Source organism: Mastomys coucha, unplaced genomic scaffold (genome assembly GCF_008632895.1).
Source record: "Mastomys coucha isolate ucsf_1 unplaced genomic scaffold, UCSF_Mcou_1 pScaffold12, whole genome shotgun sequence".
Classification (NCBI taxonomy): Eukaryota; Metazoa; Chordata; class Mammalia; order Rodentia; family Muridae; genus Mastomys; species Mastomys coucha.
Window position 1 is genome coordinate 94,693,817 of NW_022196894.1, and position 17,163 is coordinate 94,710,979.

Below are 17,163 nucleotides of genomic sequence, written 5' to 3' on the forward strand. Positions count from 1 at the left end.
CTGGGGAGAGGGTCTCTAGAACTCACTGGTTAGCCAGTCTCACTAGCTGGTGAGCTCCAGGTCCAGGGCAATCAGAAAGACACCTAATGTCAACCTGTGGCCCCCCACACATGCACTCAGATGTACTCTGTGCATACACAGCAATATACACCCCCCAAAGAGAGATTTAACACATAAATTAGTCTTATATTTAATTGAACTGGTTTTTTAATTTTCACACAGGAAAACATGTGTCTGAATTTTTAAGACTTAGGTAGTTGCTTTCTCAAGCTTTATGACTGACTACATGGGCCAGAAAGTGATGCTGTCTCTGGAAATAAGTCCATAGGGGATGCTGTCCCAGGATAGAAGTCCACAGAAGACCTGGCAGGTTGGTCACTGTGGAAAGGAATACCATAACACCCTTTGTTGTGCTAGGGATTCTGTGGTGAGTGTAAGCCATTGTCCTGATTGGTCATTGGGTGGAGAAGGCATGGTTTGCTGGTCCCATCCAGTTGGTCCTGGTGCCTCACCTTCATTGGGTACCCTGTCTCTACTGATTCCACACTGGCTCCTCATGGTGGGGTTCTTGGAAATGAGGCTCTTCTGGGGAGAAAACAAACATGTGCTTGTTAGTACAGGGAGGGCTTCTGGGGCTGTCCTCTGTGGATGTCCAGTTTAAAGACGTTACTTTGAGGACCAAGACAGAATGGAAAATCTCCCCATCAATTAGGTATTAAGGGTAGAGATTTCATAGTGTGCACACTCAGCTGAGCTATTGGGGCAGGGTGTATGCAGACCTTCAGAAACAGCCACAACCCACAGTGTGAGAAGTCACAGAGGACAGGAGGGTATAGGCTCACACAGCCTAGCCACTTACGCTGTGCCAGTGTGCTTTGAGCCCCATCCTTTCTGGAGATCTTGGCAGCCTTCTGGGTTCCCTTCAGGGAAGCCCTACAGAAAACCAGCAGGAAGATAACGGCCAGCAGGGAACCTACGGCCGGCAGGATACCTACTATAACACCCAGTAAAATGTTGGCATTGGAGCTTTCTGCACACACTAAGGAGAAAGCACAGGCCATCAATAGTGTGATTCTTACCCAAAAGTCTATACCCAGTCCTCAAGAGAACCCCATCCCAGAGACTACCCCACAACATGGGTAGACAAGAGAATATAGCCTCAGCTGCCATCAGAATCAAGGCCAGTCCTGTAGCCTTCAGTACTTAAGGGCCACTGAGCCTGGCCCCTTATTCACAGAGAAGGTTAGGGACATGCCTGAAGGACCCTAAGCCATCTCTCTGCACAGTGGAAATGGGGATCCTGGGGAGGTCCGTGCTTATAGCCTGAGGAAGGGTAGGCCCTCAGCTTCAGTTTCCCCACATAGCGTCTGTGCCTCCCTCCTCACTCTCATGGGTTCCCAACTCTAGGGAGGGTTGGGGAACAGTGGACTCCAGGTCTCTGTCCTGTAAGAGTCATCATGTACTGCAGGCTGCATATTCTGTGGTTACCCGAGTGGTTTTGCTACCTTTGTCCCCTCAGATCTCTAAGCATGGGTGGCACGGGGAACTAGAATTCTGGGGTTACACGCCCAAGACCTATGAGGACATCTTGATTTTTGCTCAAATACAGCATCTTTAACATCTTTGGTCATTGTTATTTAACACTTCTCCCAACCACTCTAATCCCAGACTTCCCATCCCATCTGCCAGAGGACCTGGATCTTCAAACTCTTACCAAGTCCTCTATTTCTTATTCTACCATCTTCCTCCAAGTACAGTGCCCATCCTTCCAGACTCAGCCTGTCCATCTCCAATCTGTTAGTCCTGACCAAGCAGCCATACTGAATAGAACCATGCCTACCTCAGCTCAAGACAGGACCATGTCCTCTTGGTCCTAGACAGTATAGACCCACTTTGTACTGACTGACAGGGCAGTGTACACCTGACAAGGAAGCAACCACCTGGTACCCTGAGAGAACTACTTCCTGGCTCCTGCTAGGACTGTATGACCCTATACCCAGTCAGGACTATGTCACTACTATATCTACCTGGTCCCTGACAGTATCATGTCCACCTTGTTTCCTGAGAGTTCTGTCACTGAAAGGGCCATGTCCATCCTGGATGCCAGCTTGGATTAAACAAGACAATGTTGCCGGTCTTCTTCTGGGAACTCCTAATGGCTCCCTGGCGTGCTCCCTCCTTGTCCCAATGATCCCATTTTTTTCCCTAGGAGAAGGGGCCCCTTACCACGGGGTCTTTGTATCATTTTAACTGCTGTTGTAGCATCACCCTGAGCAGGGCACTGTCTGACAGGACCATGCTCGGAGTCTTCTCTCTTTGGAACATGAACCTCGTGAAGACCACGTCATGATCTCCAGTTCGCAGGCAAGGACCTGAGCTTAGTGGGGCCCAACAGAGCTATGCGCAGAAGCATCCCTTCCTTCTCTGAGGCTCTCCATAGGTGTCATGAAATAGTTAACAGGCATTAGCCCTTAGGGCCCTCCCATCAAATGGGAGATGCCCTCACTATGTGGTGCGATGCTTCAGTGGTCCCCTGCTCAACACATACTAGGGTTACCCCCAGAGGACCCTGTCTGTTGTCCATCTCTCAATGCAGGGCTAGGTATGGCTATGGATGCCAGCTTCCCTGCACTATATACCTGCCCAGGTATCCTGGATAGTTCTCCTCTTGCTGCTGGGTGTCCTTATCCATTGGAGAGAGACCTTCCCCTCTGCAGCCCTCTTGTTATCTGCAGAGACCTCTGTGGCCAGAGCTCTCATCATCATGTCCTACCTGCACCAGATCTGGGCACTGTCCAGCCTCACCTAGATTTTCCTTTATGTAGATGGAATTGATATCACTCCGGTCTGGCTGATGTAGAGTATAGGTCATCCAGCAGCCCTCTGAGTCCCGTTCAGTCATACAGGTCTTGTCATTTAATGTGGAAAACAGCAGACTCCAACACACACTGCATTTTATTGCACTGCTGTCTTTCAAGCACCTGGCACAGGAGCTGAGGAGAAAATGGGAATGAGTTTGATGGAATGAGATAGTGAGGGAGGGCCCAAGAGCATGAGACAAATGTCACATGGATGGGCAAGGTGCACAGGTGTGTGAGGACACCCGGGTGTGTTGGGGTCTCAGCACTATGCAAAGATGCCTGGGTGTGTCAGGATGCACAGATGTGCAAGACTATACAGGTGTCAGGCTGCATGGGTGTGTTAGGGTGAGTGATGCACAAGTGCATGCTACTATGTGAGAGTTAGTGAGTAAGTGTGTATTGGTGTGTAAGGGTGCGTATATGTCAGGGTGCATGCTATGTGAATGTATACTTGTCTGTTTGGGTGAACTGGTGAATCAGGGTGAACAGATGTTCAAGGCTGTGTGAATTTGTCAAGGTGCATGTTATGTGAGTACATACTGGTGTGTCTGGGCACATTGATGAATAAGTTGTATTGATGTGTAAGGCTGTGTGTGTATGTGTATGTGGGGGGGCTGGGTGCATGCTGTGTGAGTATATACTTGTATATTAGGGTGCACTGTTGGATCAGTATGTACTGGTGTGCAAGACTTCACAGGTATGCCACAGTGCATAGTGTGTGACTGTAGACCGGCATGTCATGCTGCCCTAATGATTAAGGGGAACAGGTGTGCAAGGGTAAACAGGTATCCCAGGGTACATAGGATTGTCAAAATCTTCAGCATGTAACATGTGAGGATGTCCACATACAAGTTAATCTTGTGGTGAGACTCCTAGTCACCCTGCAGTGCAAGTGAGGATGGAAACTGACATCGGTCCTGGGAGGAGACAAAGGACAGAGCCAGTCGACTGGATCCGAAGGCCCGAGCGAGGTAAGACTCCCCTCAAACTAAGTGCTGAGGGCTATGGTGTGGTGGTGTCCCTGGGCATTCCAAGGTAGCCTGGCAGTGAGGTCAGTGTGGGTAGTGGGGACACTCACGAGTACTTGGAGCAGCGGAGGAAGCCATCAAGACGCTCCTCACACAATGGTGGCTGGTAGCCTGGGTTGCAGTAGCATCTGTTACAGTGGCATTGACCGTGGCCACTGCACTCCACCATCCTGTTGTTCAGGCAGCCCGAAGTAGACGTCGGGCACTGGCAGGCTGAGCCCTCAAAGCTGTTACGACACATGCATAGGCCGCAGGAACAGACGCCCCTGCCTGGAAAACAACTGGGGTTGCCATGACTCACCTTCCTGAAGGCAGGTAGGAATCATTTTCCCACCATCCTGGGCCCTTGCTGGATAGTGTTGTATTTACAGTGTCCTCTGCTGCCTACTTATACGTGTATCTCCTCATAAAATCTCACAACACCTTGCAAGGATAGATGGGCAAAGATACAGAGACCAGGGAGACCCCCCACACACACACACACACACCTCTCTAGCAACACAGCCACCTTTCATCCAGACCAGGCCCTCTTCGGTGTCTAAATAGCTCCTAAGTCAGGACTGTTACCTGTTACCCTCCTAGGACAATGCCCTACCCTCACCGAGATAAAAGGCCCACTTAGGCTTGCTGCTTCTGCATGGCTTAGTAAATCTAGCACTCATCTGTCCACCTGTCCTGCTGTTCCACTCAGTGTCTCCTGGTGCAAACCAACAAGAAAGTCTCCACACCTCCAGTAGCCCTTGTCACTCACTTGGGCCACCACAGACTTGGCCATCATATCTCTCACAGTTGACATTGTCACACTCGCAGTATCGTCCGTAGATCACATTGTTGGGGGTGTCACTGGTGTGGCACACACACTGCCCACAGATACAATCCCCCAGCCCCGAGCACACGATGGAACTATTGTCCTTCCGGCAGCTTCCCTCCAGATCCTGGCTGCTCCGGCCCTGCAGCTGGCACTCACAGTTTTTCCCAACGTAGCTAGAGTTGCACCTGGGGCAGTGTAGGAAGAGCTGTGCTAAGGATCTCTCCTGGGATGGGGATGCTTTCAGCCCCTTGGGACCCAGTACACATCCAAACACCTGGAAAGTGTGTCACAGCACATCTGCTCTTTCCTCAGTGGTCTCCTGAGCACCGTGAATAGGAGATCAGTAGGCACTGAGGTCCCTCTTGAGGCTGCCCTTAGTAGAGCGGCCAAGCATAAGTTTGACTTTGGGTCATGAACACACTTGCTCTGACAGGCTACTAGGGCGCCATGCAGTTAATCATACAGACAGACCAGGTGGGGCAAATGGTCCTCCACTTGTGGGTTCTGAATGTCTCTGGATCTCAGGTAGCTGAGGGACCACACCTCAGCTTTGACCTGCCTTGTCCCCAGTCCTTGCCCGCTTAAGAATCCCTGTCTCGTCCTGAGTGGAGTTTCCTGTTAGCCAGTTCCTTCACAACCAGAGAGGAGAGAGTGAAGTTGGATTGCTGAGGATGACCCTGGTTGGGGAATGACAGCAAGGACTTTGGGGGTGTGAACCCCAGGTTCCTCACCAGCTACACGCACACCATGGAGCCTAGGAGCTATCTAGTGGGAAAATGTGCTGTGGGTTGTTCATGATTACCTTACCAGTAGACACCTTTCCCATGGGCTGGTGTGTCACAGGCTGGCCCATTCCTGCCTTATCTGTAGACACCTGTCCTGGTTTGGGACAGGTGTCTGCAGGTGTTTTGGTGTAGGCTTTCTAGATCCACCTCACTTACAGATGCCTTTCCATGGGTTGGCCTGCCTCACCTGCAGATGCCACACTCCAGGGCACCCTTGCCTCCACAGAGGCCGTGCTGCTGGCTCTGCTCCTGGCACTGGCACTCACACAGGGGAAAGACCCGCACGGTCACTGAATCCGTGAAGCCCGGTGCCTGGATGAAAAATGACTGTTCCCGGAAGCACTGTGAAGCTGTGATGTTAACCTGGAAGGTGACCTATAGGAGGGGAATGATGGGGCTCAGGTGGGGGCTAATGTGACCAGGATCACAGCCCTGCTCCTCCCCCCCCCCAGAGGTGTTGAGGAACCAGAATGATGCCGGGGGAGGGGTGGCATGGGTTCTCTCTGAAGCAGTGGCAAGAGGATGGGAGCTGAATTTTGGGGTGACCTACAGACCAGGTTGTAGGGAGGCCAGACTCCTGCTCCAACCCACAGCCCTTATTAACCACATCTAAGTTCTACTGCAAATCAGACTAGGGAGCTGAAGTTTTCACTATATACACAGCAGGAGATTTTACAGTGAATTTGTGGAGCACATTTTCCCTTGGGTTGTACCCATAAGTCTATGGCACTAAGATGCCAGCATGTCATAGGGAGGGTGATATCCTTTATCCAACCCAGAATAAATGTAAGGGTCCCAGGCAGTAACAGCACACACACGTCATAGCACTAGGAGGGCAGCTCTGACTGCAGAACGTACTGGTTTGCCAAGTTAAGCCACATCTAAAATAAATTTAAACCACATGGTACTTGAAGAAAGAGTAGAAATGTCAATAAAGGCGAAGAGCAAACATCTGAAAATTAGAATAAAATTGGTCAAATTCCTGTGTGGATCACCTGGCAGGAAGGGACGGATGCTAAGAACTGGCAAAGAAGCACAGGTTCTGTCTGGTGTGAGATGTTAGTTCATAGGCAAAAGGAAAAGTGGAAAGGTTGAGTAACAAATGTAGATCTGGCACAGTGGGGAAATAGTTCGTGTTTCTGCTCACCTGCGTGCCTTGAGCTTTGATGTTTCCATCAAAAGATACAATGAAACAAAAGTAAGAAAGCCTGACCCAATCCAGTATTGTTTGAATCTCTCTGTGAGTTTATCACTTGCCCCTAGGGGTGCTGTCATTGCATGGCTGGTCTGTGTATCTGGGCTATTCCAGGAGGGGTCTGAAGTTTGCTGGGGAGGTACTCTCCAGCTCCTTAAAATTACCACAATGATTACGTGGGCTCTGCTAAGTGGTGTTTAAAGGGAGAAGGAGCTAGCTGCTGGCCACCATAGCTTTCTCTCCTGCCTGTCCCCATGTGTGAGTCTTTGTTTCCTCCTATATGCCCCAGGACTGAGTTACTGAGATATCTGATGGGCCCTGTAGCATGCTGGGATGGGAACCCCAGGCTCACCTGGTCATTGATCTGCACATCGTTGCAGTCCCCTCTGGATTTGCCTGTACTTGATGTTCTATTGCTGCAGTAAGAGTCATAGGTAACTTTCAGGATGCTGAGGATGGTACTGTGGTTCAGGACGACTCTGGAGGAGAGTTTCTGTGAGCAGACAGAAGCCATACTCAGGAGTCACAGCTCCAGCTGTCCCTGTCCCCAAGTACTATGATAATTCTCATGCCCCTCCTGTTTGTGTTGATGACACAGACACCAACCAGTAGGGAGCTCAGTGAATGTGTCAGGATGGGACAGCAGGCTGATGCCATGGCTTGTTCTGAGACAGGCTGCTGGCAGGTGACCAGCATAAACACAACTGTGATCCCTGCGAGGTTCTGCCACTTCAATTCCAGGGTTAGCAGAAGAGGGGGGATAGACTACTAAAGCGATGAGAGATGGGACACAGGGGCAAGGAGAAGGGACAGGTGACATCTGGTGAGTATGTAATGATGATGTGGGACTCTGGTGGGAGTCATCCCTGTGAAGACAGAGCTAGACATGACTGGGCAGTGACCAGGTACAAGAGCCTTCTTGAGACATGTGAGGCTCACAAGGCTAGGGAAGGAAATGAGATCTTCTCTTGGTCAGTAATAGCACACACTTGTGCTGGCAGCCCCCATAGGAGCCTAAGTCAGAATTTGGGGATACCTGTCACCTGTGGGTTTCTGTATCTTTAGGGACTAAATGGGTCCTGAGCAGTGAGCAGTGTTCGGTGCATGGCCAGTGTCCACCCTGGGACTCTAAGGGAGTGAACCAGGATGCAGCTGTACAGACTACACACCAGGGAGGAGGATGGACTCAGGGTTTGGCTGAAGCCGGGTTGGGGCCTGGTGTGTGTGAGGTTCTATGCTGATTATCTTTTTGTCAGCTTAGCACAAACCAGAGTCACCTTGAAAGAAGCGACCTCAATGGAGGAATTGCCTCCATCAGATTGGGCATATCTGTGGGGCATTTTCTTAATTGCTAATTGATGCAGGAGGGCCTTGCATGCACTTTGGGTGGTGTCACCCCTGGGCAGGTGGGCTTGGGCTTTATAAGAAAAGTATCTGAACAAGATACAAGGAGCAAGCCAGTAGGCAGTGCTCCTCCATGGCCTTAGCTTTAGTTTCTGCCTCCAGGTTCCTGCTTAAGTTCTTGTCTTGCTGTCCTTTAATGACAGACAGCAAGGTTTAAGCTAAATAACATACTCCCCCCCCCCAAGTTTCTTTAACAGAATAATGGACAGAACTCCCCCTCGTCAAGGCTGAATACACAGGGTGCATATTTACTGAAGTGGTTTATGAGGTCTCGCCATCCTGTGGTGTATGTGCTCCTCCCTGGCCATCTGCCCTCTTATATCTCCATAATGGCTGACAAGGAAGAGCCCCATTTGAGTAGGGCTGGGAACTCATGTTTCAGGGAGAGCTAGGTGAGATCTGGGGTGATATACACGACTAAGAGGAGCTTCCCTGTGTTCTGCATCTGTCCAGAAGACTATGAGATGCCCGGAAGGGCTGCAGGGGATGACGGTGGGGTTTCACAGGTCAGGCCTTTGCTAACTGTGGAGTTCTGATCATCTCATGCAGTTTTTCCAGGAGACTCACACTGTAGGTGTTCCTGATGAGCTGTGCCACGTTGCTGGAGTCATCTGACAGCTCCCCGATAGTCAGCTTGGGGATGAATGTAGTCAGTTTCTGTAGGGAGAGAAGATCAAGCTGGCACCTGGTGTTTCCGAGGGCCTGGGACACCCAGAGGGGCTCCTGGACTCTCCAGGTGGTTAGGATGATACTCAACTGACTCCTGACTTCTAGTCACAGAACAAGAGCACCAGCAGCATGCTGCCCAGTGCCAACATCCATCTCATAGTGCTATCATGTCTGTGGTGTAAATGTTCCTGGCAGTCAGTTCCAGTGACAAGCTGATGATGTCACTGACAGGGACCATGCACCTGACTTACCACAGGACAGTATTTTCACCATGTAAGTGTGGTGGGCAGAAATCCCACACAGGGCAATAAGGTCACAGACAACACTAGAATGTGGTGAAATCATAGGAAGAGGGAAGTCCTGAGCATGACTTAGTTTGAGCAATCTCATTTCAGTGGTAACAATGTTACACACCGCTGTGACAATCAGCTCTGGCAGGAATGATCCACTTTCCAGAGTGTCCCTGGAGGTGGCCTAGCCTGAGCCCCTGATAACATACAGGCTGGTATCTTCCCTACAATTGCTCTAGTGTCATTCAAAGATGGTATATTTCACAAAGAAGAAGGAATGTTACTACCCTCTCCAGGGACAAACCACTGGTAGTCAGGCCACTTCTCTACCCAGCGTTGTCCTATGACTCTCTAGAATGGAGTCTGTCCTCTCTGTGAAGCACAAAAGGCTTGCTACATGTGAGCCACTAACCTCTGCAACTCACTATCACTTGTCTTGGCCCTGGGACTACTGCCCCCCAAAAATTTGGGTTCTGCCTTGTGAAAGTTGCTCTCTCCAAAGTCCAGGAGCATGCACAATGAAGGATCTTATGTGTAACATCCTCATCTGCTTCCTGTGGCCTTAACTAATCTCCAAGAAACAGACTTAGGGAGGCCTCCCAAGGCAAAGAAAGTAGTAAGTCTCCTATCTGTGGCATCCTTGCTTGTCACGATGTCTGTGGGAGTGTGACGCCTGCCACCAACAGCAAAGAGTTGGGACCCTCTACAACCCAATGAGGAGGGGGACTGTTACAGATGAGGACATAGGGGTTATGCCATCCTGACTATAGAGTGGTCTCCTTTTTGATCCCCTGGCTGGCAACCTGTGGGGAGCCAACCCACTATTCTCTGTGGCTGGCCATTATGGAGGTATTCTGGGCTGCCTCCTCTTCTTTCTTGGTGTCTCTGTAGAGTAGCCTCCTTTCACTAGAGCCTGGAAACCTAACAGCAAGAATTGCCTGTTGTCCTGGTAACCAAGGATTGCCTGAGACCTGTGATGTGACCCAACCCTGAGTCTTCATTCAGCAATGCACAGCCAACAAATGTCACTTTACCAGCCTTTCTAGGTTTCAGGTCCACACTCAGCCTAGCCCAGCACCTGCCTGTTGTGTAAGGTGGCACAGCCTTAGAAGGGAAGTCGACTTGGAAAATGTATGTCTGTGGCTCTGAGAATGGATGATGTCAGGGGACACTGTTGTCACTCACAGATGGGGAGAATTTGTTCCTAGAGGAGCTGATTTCTGGATGAATCAGCTCAGGGGTCCTTATATGGTCCTCTCAGGTGGTCATCACTGTCTGTGAAAGAGGAGGAAGCTGAGGTCCCCAGTGGTCCCACTGTAGACCTTAGGTCTGAGGTTCTCCTGTAGGGACCCTGCTGGCCCAGAACTGGTCATCAGACTTTACAAGTAGATTATGGCCATCATCTTCTTTGTCTCAGACCACTGGACATGTGTCCTATTCTGGCCCCAGGCCCTCAATCTGGCACATGGAAACAGAACTTTGGTGATGTTGTGAGAATGCTGGGTTTCTGCACCCTGCAGCTGAAGTGCCTCCCTTGCCCAAGACCATTTCTCTCACCTCATAGGTTTCCACCATCCTCGAGGGCACCAGGAAGATGGGCTGGATGTTGTTTTCAGCCAGTTTGCTAGCCAGCTGGACCACCAACTTGTAGTCCTGGAGAGAAGAGACATTCTGTCAGGCTGCCCATCCAAAGCAGGTGCCTAGGGCTCTGAGAACTCTGGTGTCTGTTCAAATCCAGGCTGTCCTTGTCCTGTGGCAGTACTTTCTCTGAACAAGATGTTTAAGTATGTGAAACAGAATTAATCAGAAATGGATGATATTGAAAGTCAGGTAAGAAAACACCAGAAATTGCAATGTGCTTGGCCTCTTGGTGCAGACCCAGGGTCCTTTGAATTCTTCCTGGGTGCCCTTTTTTTGCCTTACATCCTAGCCCATATCCATCTGTGATCCACAGAACCTCTTTATCAGGGACCTACAGCTGTCATGCTAAGATGGGACTCAGGTAGGAGACCTCTCTTGTCCTCCAATCCAGTCTCTCCAAACTTCGCATTAGTCCTGCTGTTGCTTGTATGCAGGAGTTCTTCCTCCCAGCCCACCCAATCCCCTAGGGACTTGGCCTCTTGATGTGAACACAGGGCCCCCCAGTTATCTCATCTCTTTTTTTTTTTTTTTTTTTGGTGAATTCCCACTGGTTTTGCAGAACAGGGAGACTCTCTTCAGTGTGTCTTAGTGTCCTACCACTGTGTTCTGTCCTGAGGTCAATATCCAGAGACCTAATGGGAAGTTTTTCTCAAACATGTTGCTTAGGTTGGGAAAAGGTTTCCAAGGCTCTGGAGAGGTAGACCTGTATGACCCCGCCCCTTCTCTCCCCCTCCATTGTATGGGGGCAAGTTTGTAAGAGGGCTGTTTTGTTCCTGCTTCCCCCACCCCTGTTTTGTGTCATGCAGGGTTGAGCCCCAGAGGATGCCAGGGCAGGAAGGATTCTCACAGGTTCTCTCCTGCTCCTGTATATGCCGTCTTCCAGGTGACAGTGACCATCGCTGGTGTTCTGTCTGGTACCTGGAGTCTTGTCTTTAGCAAAGTGGAAATCATTGTCAGTGGCAAGCACCAGAAACCGGGTCCCATTGCGCCAGCCGATTTCTCCCTGGGGAAGAAATGTCTTGGAGTTACCTGCTGTGCTTTCTCAGCTGGGCTCTCCAAGGAGCCAGGTATGGCAGCTTGCAGAGTGGGAGCAGCTGCCTCTCCTCTGGGGTTTCACTGCATCCAGACAACAGAAAGAGGGAGTCAGGATTGACTCTGAGATGTGTCTGCTAAGATGCCCAAAGTGCATGTCTGCTTCCAAAACATTGAAACTTCTACAGCCCATCCCTCCAAGACCAGACTCCCAAAAACATTCTCCCAAAAGGAGGAGAATATTGTGGTGTCCATCATGACAGGTGAATTCAGGGAAGGAGCCACAGAGGACTACATCTTCCAGGACCATCCCTACAAAGGAGTGTGTGCTTGTAGCATGCTCTAGTCTGGCACCATGAAAAAGGTATGTGCCTATGATCTAAGTGCAATATGTTCAGGGCCCCAGGGAGGCTGGAGGGCTGAGAGCTGAGCCAGGGCAGAGTCAGCTTACTGCAGCAGTGATATTATAAAGGGAACTTGGGACAGATGGAAGGCTGGTGTGTGTCTGAGAGGAGTCAGGAGTGAACTCTGGACAGGGATTGCTGTCTTGGCTTGGAAGTGAGATTGGCCCCTGACTCACGACATAGGTGTGGTTCAGCTTACAGTGGTCACTTGAGAAGGTCTACGTAGGCTTCAGGCGAGTTAGTGACATCACAGATTAATAGTAAAATCTATAGATAACTTCCAGGTCCTTTTGCCTCCTTCCCTCTCTCCCTCCCAGCCTGCCTCCAGTGGCTCTCTAGGAGTCTAGTGACAGTTATTCTTCTCAGGCTGACAGCAAGCAAAAAGCCCATTGGTTTGCACCTTTGAGAGAACACTGGCTAGTGTAAGGAGCTTGCAGCACACCACGAGGCTCCAGACTTGAGGAAGTCTGCAGACCTCGCTAGGGATTAGCAGGCTCACCAGGCACGTGGCAACTTGCACCAGAGCATCTAGCTGTCCCTTGGGTGTAGCCAACTTTCCAGAAACCAGTTGTTCCCTCAACTCCCTCTGAAATTGGTTCGAGTCTGCAGTCAGCTTCAGGATGTGCTGGAAGGTCATGTTCACGATGGATCCGAAGCCTGAGGGAGACAGATGAGGCTGGGAGGCCAGTGTTGTGGGAGGTAGAAGGCTGGGTCCAAGATAGGGAGGTGAGCCTGGGAGATACTTGTCTTGTAGTAAAGCAAGGGAGAGGTTAGTATGGTACCTGTGGGTATTTGTCCATGTGTGCACATGTGAACATCCAAAATTGTGTATATGTGTGGGTGCAGTACACACATGTGTGTTCCTGTATGTATGTGAGCATGTCTAGGTATGGATATACTTGGTTCATGTGTGTTACCAGATATGTATCTGGGAATGTATGTGCACATCTGGTCTTATATGTGTGTGAGTATGCCTGCAGGTGTGTATTGGCTATGCACACACATACAAGTGTGTAATTGGACACACATATGTCCAAGTACGAGGGAGTGCATCCATCATTATTCAGAAAAGAGAGAGTGCTGCTCTGGGGGTGGGGGGGTATGTGTACATACATACCACACATGTATGTACACAAGCCTTTATGTGTACATACCACACATGCATGTGCACAAGCCTATGTTCTATGAACCTGTTGGTGCTTGTGGAGTGCTGACCCTTTGACCTGTGACCCTTGCTCACTGCGATTACAACCTTTATGCCGTAATTACTACTTAAATAGACATATTTGAAGCTCATTAATATCTTAGCACTTCTGTCTTTTTTTGAGCACACCAGAAGATAAATGAAAGCGGAAAGAAGAAGTGTATAGCAGAATTTTGGGGTCAAGTGACTAGACATGACCTCTGGAGGGGAGTCAGGCCCAGTACCACTCACACTCCCAATGGCTTGAGAACCCACAGATCTCTACCTCTGGTCGGTGGGGGCAGGGGTTGCCCAGGATATGGGGAAGAGCTAAGCTAGAAGCCTACAGTGGCTGTGGGTTTCCTCACCGATTTGGCCTGACCTGGAGATCTCATTGAGGGCTTGGAGCAGGCCACTTCCCAGCATCTGGACATTGGAGAGGTGGCCTTGCACAGAGCCAGAGAGGCCCATCAGGAAGTACAGGTCAACCAAGTTGTCCTGGGTCCTCCGGAAGTCCACTTGGAATGTTGCCGCTTGACCTGAGGGAGAAGAGGTCATGGCTGGGCCACCGAGCATGTGCTGCACATGGATAGCTCTCACCCATAGTTCCTCAGTCCCCTTAGTTTGATCAGCCATTGCTGCCTGGGTTAGCTTCACTAAAAAGGTACTGATACCTATGCCTGCACACCTTTAACCTCAGCACTTGGGAGGCCGAGGCAGGAGACTCTGTGAGTTTGAGGCTCGCCTGGGCTGCATGGTGAGACCCTGCCTTAACAAAAGATGCGGGGGTAGGAACAAGAACTCTTCTGCCTCTGTCTGTTATTTGGGGATACTGAGCAAATGGCCGAAGAGGCTTTTGAGGAGCCCAGCGCCCCTCCCTGTGAGCACCCTGCTCTTGAACTTCTATTCTCCAGACCCATCTGGTGGGTGAGCTGCTCAGCCTGTGAAGACTTTTGCTCCTGCCCAAGGTTTGATCTGTTACCCAGGCTCCCTGGGGCCAGGCCTCATAGGAACTCTGGAGCCCCGGTTCTGAAATATTTGTTGTGCTCATGGTCAAATCTATTGGGTAAGGCTGGTTTAAATCTGTTGGCTGCAGGACTTAACATAGCCCTTATCCTGCCAAGAGTACCTTGGCCTTCTGAGAATGAATGCAACATCATTTTCAAATGGCTTGTTCTCCCTTCTAGAAAACAAAGCAAAGCAGAGCAAAAACACAATTTAGGGATAAGAGAGATGAGGTGAGACATCCAGCATAGACTGCAGGCAATGGAGGTTGGGTTCTCTTGCTTGGAGGCAGCAAGAGGCAAAGCTATGGACAAGGTCAGTCTTTTAAATTAAATGTATGTATGTGTGTGTATATATATATATATATATATATATACATATATATATATATATATATATAATTATGATGTGCATGGTGTGTGTGTGTGTGTTTGTGTGTGTGTGTGCATGTGTGCCTTTCCTCAAATCAACTCCTGAGTTCAGGTGATCTTTCTTCAGCCTTCTGAGGGTTTGGGGAGCTCAGCAATCTGCCTGTTGAGTGTCAGCATTACAGAATCTAGAATCACCTGTGAGACAGGCCTCTGGGAAAGCCTGTGGGGGAAATCATCCTAATTCTGCTAATTGAGGTGGGAAGATCTGGCCACTGTGGGTGGCACCACTCCCTGGCTGGGATCCTTGGCTCTATGAGTTAGACAAGGGAACTGAGTTGTGGTTGCACCCATCACCCTCTGCTTCCTGACTATAGATGTGATGTGATTGCCTGCTTAAAGCTTCTGCTGCCTGGACTTGCTCACCATGAGGGACAGCACTGTTGAACTGTGAACCAAACCCTCTCTGCTTTGAGCTGTCTGAGCAGGTATTTTATTATCCCATCAGAAAAGGGAACTGAGTTACAGTCTACCTGTCCACAGTGATGCCTGGGGGATGCTGGTCGCTTGTCCACAGTGATGCCTGGGGGATGCTGGTCAAGCTCCTGTGAATGCTATGTGCCTGGTCCACCCCAAGCTCCAACCTACCTGGTCTCAAAAAAACTGTCACATTTTGTGGGGACAGCTGCTTCTGGTCCCTCTCCTTGTCCTCCTGGGGTTCGGCAAGACTCTTGGGGTCCACAAGGTACTCAGATGTGCAGCCTTTTAGCAACAGTTGCTCTGGAGTGTCACAGCGAACTGAGTCGGACTCCCCTTGCCCTGTGAAGTTCTGGGGAAAGGAATGATTTAGTATCAGGAGGAAGCTACTGACCATGAAGGACTGAAGCCCCTGGCCTATCTCCTCCTCACTTGCCCTTAAGATTTGGCATAGAAATCTCTGTGGATCAGGACAGTCTGCCAAAGAATACCTGGCCTTGGAAACAGCCTTGTTCTCCTTAGGGAATCCAAGTCATGCAGAGCTATGAGCTGTAGGTCCTTTCCTGCCCCTGAACTACTCCCTCCAACATGTGTACTTGAGTTCAGATCCCCCAGCACCTACAAATTAATGCCACATTTGTCTGTAACACAAGCACAAGCACTTCTGGCCACCAGCCTAGTTTCAGCTTCATTGATATCCTGTTTCAAGGGAATAAGGCAGAGAGTGTTTTTTCTGTTCTTTTCTCTACTTGTGTGCATGGGCACATGCATCTACATCTACACCCCCTCCCTCCCTCCCTTCCCTCAAAGTACTCAAAACAAATGGGGAAAGTCATTCTGGTGGCATCCAGAGCAGCTTAGAGGGGCCCATGGGCAGGCCTGAGACTATGACACATCATTGGGCAAGTGATAGTCACAGAATATTGAACAAGATAGAGATGCATGTATTCATTGGGAGAGAGAATGAAGGAGGGAGGGATAGACAGGTAGAGACAGAAGGGAAAAAGACAGATAAGGCAGCTGGTCATGGTCGCGTCAGAGGATATTACAAAGAGAAACAAGGAGAGACATACAGAGAGAGACCAAGAGGAGAAAGACAGACAGTCATAGGGCAGACAGTCACAGTAGGGGAGATAACAGACACACAGAGAGAAACATGGAGAGAGACACACATTGAGACAGAGAAAGAGAGAGAGAGATGGTCAGATAGACACACACACACACACACAAACACAGAGAGAGAAAAAGACAGAAAGAGAGACAGGCAGATAGCCACACAGACACAAACACGCACACAGATACAGGGGTACGGAGAGACAGAGACTGAGAGAGACAGACAGACAGAGAGAGAGAGAGAGAGAGAGAGAGAGAGAGAGAGAGAGAGAGAGAGAAATAAAGAAGGAATAGATGGCCCACGCTGCCAGTCAACCCCTGTAGTTCTTACCAGTTTCTGGCACCAGGCGCAGCTGGGCCCTGCCCGGATACAGTCCTGACAGGTGCTCACGTTGTCCTTGGTACACAACTGGGACAGGGCTGCAGGGACAGGTTGGGTGAGTGGGTTCTCCCCACCCCAGCTGATTCAGAGTCAATAGGGGTGGGTGGGAAGAGACCCAGGAAAGATTAGGTCAGGATCTACAGCTCCTAAGTGGCTCAGAGCTGTTATGCCCACTAGGTGTGCCTACTGTTTCTGAAATACCTCATGTGAAGATCATAGAACTCACCAGATCCCAGAGACAGCAGCCCAGCTAGGATGGGAAGCGGGGTGCACTGGCCCAGCATGTCCTGTAGGGGGAAGGGCGTGGTGACTCTAGGAGTCTACTTACAGAGCCCCTCCTGAATTGTCTGAACTGCAGGGTGTAAATGTCTACTGAGGGCAGAGTAGAGAGGATCTTGTCCTTGCTACCACAGGGTGTAAGAATCAGAAAGTTTCCATATAAGTCAGACAACAATGTCTTCAGGTTCAGGGAAGGATGAAGGTGGGGTCATATACCTATTGAGGCGCCTGGGGCA

General features: G+C 50.0%; 1 protein-coding gene across 1 annotated transcript; it reads right to left on the reverse strand.

Moving 5' to 3' along the window:
• Nucleotides 1–456: 456 nt before the first annotated feature.
• LOC116086631 (integrin beta-2-like protein) lies at nucleotides 457–16,932 on the reverse strand. Its single transcript, XM_031364827.1, has 15 exons — nucleotides 16,875–16,932; nucleotides 16,598–16,686; nucleotides 15,325–15,505; nucleotides 13,672–13,842; nucleotides 12,620–12,777; nucleotides 11,532–11,687; nucleotides 10,601–10,696; nucleotides 8,652–8,741; nucleotides 7,033–7,173; nucleotides 5,673–5,860; nucleotides 4,641–4,885; nucleotides 3,940–4,159; nucleotides 2,806–2,993; nucleotides 860–1,039; nucleotides 457–582 (listed from the first exon to the last, which is right to left on the reverse strand). The coding sequence occupies exons 1-15, from the start codon at nucleotides 16,930–16,932 to the stop codon at nucleotides 533–535; spliced, it is 2,211 nt and encodes a 736-aa protein (XP_031220687.1). The 3' UTR covers nucleotides 457–532.
• Nucleotides 16,933–17,163: the final 231 nt, after the last annotated feature.

Bases quoted from the DNA above. Each gene is read 5' to 3' on its own strand.
- LOC116086631 (XM_031364827.1), bottom strand. From the start codon at position 16,932: ATGCTGGGCCAGTGCACCCCGCTTCCCATCCTAGCTGGGCTGCTGTCT. The intron at 12,778-13,671 runs GTGAGGAAACCC...TGTCTCCCTCAG, and splicing joins CTCCAGGTCAGGCCAAATCG to GCTTCGGATCCATCGTGAAC. The intron at 10,697-11,531 runs GTGAGAATCCTT...TCTTCTCTCCAG, and splicing joins ACAGGAGCAGGAGAGAACCT to GACTACAAGTTGGTGGTCCA.